This window comes from Pteropus alecto, unplaced genomic scaffold (genome assembly GCF_000325575.1).
Source record: "Pteropus alecto unplaced genomic scaffold, ASM32557v1 scaffold157, whole genome shotgun sequence".
NCBI lineage: Eukaryota > Metazoa > Chordata > Mammalia > Chiroptera > Pteropodidae > Pteropus > Pteropus alecto.
Window position 1 is genome coordinate 228,660 of NW_006440626.1, and position 4,567 is coordinate 233,226.

At 63.5% G+C, this 4,567-nt stretch overlaps 1 protein-coding gene across 2 annotated transcripts in view; it reads left to right on the forward strand.

The window, feature by feature from the left end:
• Positions 1–4,567, forward strand: part of WNT7B (Wnt family member 7B) — a 48,989-nt gene that overhangs the window by 865 nt on the left and 43,557 nt on the right. Inside the window, exon 1 of one of the 2 annotated variants that reach the window (XM_006917315.3) lies at positions 988–3,678. The exons of the other annotated variant lie outside the window; for it this stretch is intronic. Coding sequence (XP_006917377.1) covers positions 3,596–3,678 — 83 coding nt within the window. The 5' untranslated portion in view covers positions 988–3,595. Of the gene's footprint in view, positions 1–987; positions 3,679–4,567 lie in introns of those variants that run through there. 2 annotated transcript variants of the gene reach the window in all.

The window sequence follows — 4,567 nt, forward strand, 5'->3', positions numbered from 1 at the left end:
CCGCCCTCCCCCCGGCGCGGCCCGGGCGGGCGCCCGGCGGGCCGCGCTCGCAGCAGTAGCTGCTCCGAGTCGTATTTCCACATTCCTGAACCCAGCCGAGTCCTTACCTGTTGAGCTGCGATCTCCTTTAGACAGAATCTGTCTCGGCCTCGCTCGAAGTGGGGGTGGAGGGGGCGGTGTGACCATGAGGGGGTGCGGTGCACCTGGTCCGGGGCGCCCACGGCCCCCCGTCCGGCCGCGCCCTGCGCGCCTACTGTGTGCCGCTAGCGGCTGGAGGCAGGCGGCTCCCGGCCGCGGGCAAAGCCGGCGAACAGCCGGGCGGGAGGGCCCGGCCGGGTGCCGCCAGTGGAGACGCGGCTTCCCAGGCGGAGAGGGAGAAGGTTCGTTTGAGAATCATTTCATCCATCGTCCCCACCGCCGTTTACAGATGGAGAAACTGAGGCCAGCGGCTGCAGCGGCGGGGCCGGAAGCCCCCTGTCTCAGCCTCAGTTCTGCAGGCCTGGCAGCCTGGCGTGTCCGCTGGTGGCTCTGTTTATTATAGGTCTGTGTGTAGGCTGTGTCCCTGGGTGTTTGTTTATGGGAGGTGAGGGTGCGTGCACTGAGTCTGCTGGCAGCGTGGTTGGCCGGTGGGGAGGGAGGCCTTGTTTTCTGGACTCTCCCACAGCTCCTGAGCTTACTCCTCCTGTGTTCCCCAAAGTAATGGGCACCCCCTAACGAGGCTTTCTCTGCTACCTAGTTCCCAGTACTGAGGCTGCACTTCCCCCTGACCACTCTGGAATTAAATGTCCTCATTTCTCCTGTTTTAAGGATTAGGATACCCAGCAAGGGACACCAGGAGTAAATAAATGGCAGAGTCGAGACTGGAGTTGGCTGTGGTCTCCACCACTGACCACTCCTTCTAGCACTAGCTCCTTAACAGGAGTCATCTGAAAGTGACGCCCCCCCCCCGCCCCCCAGCTTGCAGGAAGAGCTCTACGAGGCACCCCCGACTCCCCACCCTGCACAAAGAGCTGAAGTTGTTGCCCAGCCCAGACTTCCAGGGCTGGTTCCAGGGCTTGGAGGTCTGAGTGACTGGGGACAGTAACTTCCTCCCACCACGAGGGTCCCTACCCGCACTCCCCGCTTTAAGCGAGACTGCTGCTCTGGCCATCCTGAGCAGGATGGTGGTGGCCAGTGTCTGAGTAGGGAGAGCCCAGGCAGTGGGACCCAGCCTGTGTGCCCGGGCACCTGGGAATTCCTGAGAGAGCTGGGTGGTGTTCCTGGCACTGCCGTCTGCCCCCACCAAGGGGCCCTGGGAGGGGGGCTCCTCTCCCTGGTGTGCCCCCTTAAGCACATGCTCTCTCGGTCCTGGGGAGAGAGGAGAAAATGAGATCTCCACAATACCCCCGTGGAACCACATCCAGAACACCCACAGAGCCACCGTGGGATCTGCTAAGGCGAGGGTGCTCAGTCCCTGACACCAGCACAGTCCGTGCCCGCCCATGTGGGAGCGAAGGGTCCTCCTTTCTTTGCAATCCATCTTGGCCGTACAAGGCAGGGAGGAGGGGGCAGCTGCGCCCAGATGTGACTTAAGGGGTTAAATGACCTCGGAGCCCGGTGAGGTTGAGGATGAGGTTCAGGTGGTCAGTCCTCCCCCCTCGCTCACCTAGTGGTCTTGGGTGAGCTCTTTAACCTCCCAGCCCACTTTTCTTCTTGGGGAAAACAGGGGAATGGTAGCGCCTCCTTCACTGTGAAGGTTAGTCCCGGGGTCTTTGGCCCCGGGGTTGGGCGGTGTCCCAGTAAACACTGTGTGCACCAGTCAAGCCTTTCTTATTGTTGATAACAACGGTATCGCAGCTGCTGCAGGCACTCTGGGGACGCCTCCAGATAGTATATTCTGGAGGATTTGGGATTTCAGGGCCAACAAAGCCCCAACCAAATGTCAGAGGCTGTGTGTGTTGGGAGATATTTCACGATCACAGCCCACCAGCCCACACTGTGCACAGGCAGCCCCCCACACATGTGCCCCTCAGCCCGTGCAGATGTGCAGCCCCTGGGGGGTGAGAACTCCGTCCTCACAATCCCTATGGGGATTGGGGGCCCAAGACCAGATGTGTCTTGGATTTTGAGCAATTTTAAAACAAATGACTTTGGAGAGTCACAGTTCCTCACTTGAGGACTGATCAGCCTCCGAGCTCCAGCCTTGGAGGAGGCCAACCCAGGATGGGGGGAGCCGTCAGGAGTCTGGGCACATTCTGCCCCCTGGAACCAGGGTCATGAAGTGCCGGAACCAACCCTGCTCCATGCCTCCCTCCTGCCTTTGGAGCCAGGAGAGGCAGAGGGGCCTGGGAGCCCTGGATCCTGAGGAACGAAGGGGCAGAGACAGCCCGTCCTCGTGGATGCTCCAGGCCAGGTCAGAAGCTAGGAAATCCACTCCCCCTGGGACCACTGACCGTATTGCAAGAGCTCTGTTCTCTTGTCATCTTCCCTGCTTTGTGCCTTTGCCCCAGCGTAAGGGGTCTATGCTGCATCTAGAGGGACATTCGTGTGTAGCCAGGCTTGGCAGACAATAGGAAGTGGAACTCAAAACCTGTGTTTCTGGCCTTTAAAAAAAATCACTGGAAGAGGATTGTTCAGAAAAGTGTGTCCTTGTGGATCTGCTCCTCCCCACACCTACCCCAACCAACCAACCCCCCGAAGGAGAGCAAAGGAAGCCAGGTGGGGAAGCCAGAGTTGGCAGCTCTGTGCACCTGTTGGGGGTGCATTCCCACCGTCAGCCTCTCCAGGGACTCAGAGGCAGGACCCTGCAGAGATACCGGTGAGCATGTGCACAGGTGAGCCTTGCCAGGTCGGGCCGGGTCGGCGATGGCAGTGAGTGCATGCGACCCACAGCCAGCTTCGCCAAACCCAGGGGCGCACGCAGGCAGAGGCGCAGCACACACAGTGCATCTGTGCGCACACACCTGCGCCCTCACAGACGCGCCCACGCTCCCGCAGGCACACACAGGCACATGCAGGCACATGCATGCACACGAGATCACATTGCGGAGCACAGCCCCCCAGAGGAGCGCACGCCCCCGCATGGTTATCCCGCGGTGTTCCCCCAAGGTGCAACCTCCAGAGCAGGCCAGAGCTGTGTGGCTTACTGGAGTTGCGGGAAGGGGTCCGAGCCAAGGCAGTTTGGGCAAGGCCTGGGGGCGGCTCCCGCCGCGCGCTCGGGTCAGCCTCCCCTTTAAAAAACCCGCCCGCGGAGGAGGCGGATGTAAGGGCGGCCCGGCCAATGGCAGCTGCGCGCCTCGGGAGACTTGCAGACGTGAGCCAGAGCGAGTGACAGAGCCGGTTCCGACGGATCGACGGACGGAGGGCCAGACGGCTGCCGAGGCTCACTCGCTGCCACCTACCAGCCCCCGGCCCCGCACTCCAGCCCCAGCGCGATGCGCGGCCCCGGCGGCGGGGCACTGGCGAATACTGCGCCGGGACCCGCGCGCCCGGGTCCCTAGCGTCCCGTGCCGCCGCCCTACCTCGGGGAGGGCCGCGGAAACCCGGGCCTCAGCTGGCTCAGGCGCCCTGCCCGCGCGCGGGGCCTGGCCAGCCCTGCCAGGAGTGCCGGCCCACCATGCTCCTGCTGTCGCCGCGCGGCGCGCTCCTCTCCGTCTATTGCCCGCAGATCTTTCTCATCTTGTCCAGCGGCAGCTACCTGTGAGTTCCGCGAACAGCACGTGGGGTGGTGGGCGGTAGGGTCCCTCCCCAGCCTTCCGCTGGAGCCGGGCGGGCAGGGAACGCGGCAGTGAGGTCTCTGGGCGGGGCGCCGGGTGTCCGGCGCGCGCGGGAGCCGGGGGACTTTGGGTCGCCTCGCCGGCCTAAGCCGCTAAGGTGGAGGACCTGGAGGACGCCTCCGCAGTGAGAAGTTCCGGCTTCGGGGGTCAGAGAAAAGGTAGCTCGCGGGAGGCCTGACTGCCCCACAAAGACCAGGCTGCGCGCACCGAGCGCGATGGCCGGAGGGCGCGCGGGCGGCGCCGAGATTCCTTGCGCGTCCCAGCCGAGTCCTGGATCAGCGGGATCCCCTCATTTATATAAATCCACGCGGCCCGCATGGCTGTGCCACATTTGAGAGAGCCGCACGCACGTATCAGCTCCCCCGAATACACATTGGTACACACGTGCACGCTGCGCCCCACCGGACAGCGCCCAAGCTGTCCGGCGAGGTCGCTGCGGCTTCTCGTGCCTTCCTGCCGCGCTGGGCCGCCTGGCCCTTGCCCTGGCCGAATCCTCACCTGGGGGGCGAGGGGGCGCCGGCGGAGGTGCGTCCGGGCCTTGGGGCCAAGGCAGCAGAGCCGAGGGGGCGCGTCAGCGCAGCGGTGGCTTCGCCGGATTCCTAATGGGACGCATATGCTCTGGCCTCCGATTTAAAAAGAAGTTTGATTTATGGAACCGCCGTTTGGGGGAATTTAAGCTGGATGCTACTGATTAAACCTCAGAGCCAGCTCTCCCTCCCCTTCTCTCCTCCCCTCCCCCTCCCCCTCTTTTACACGCGGGCCACGTCCGGGGTCGCCTAACGCGGCCAGAGGGGGCAGCCGCTGCCTTCCCG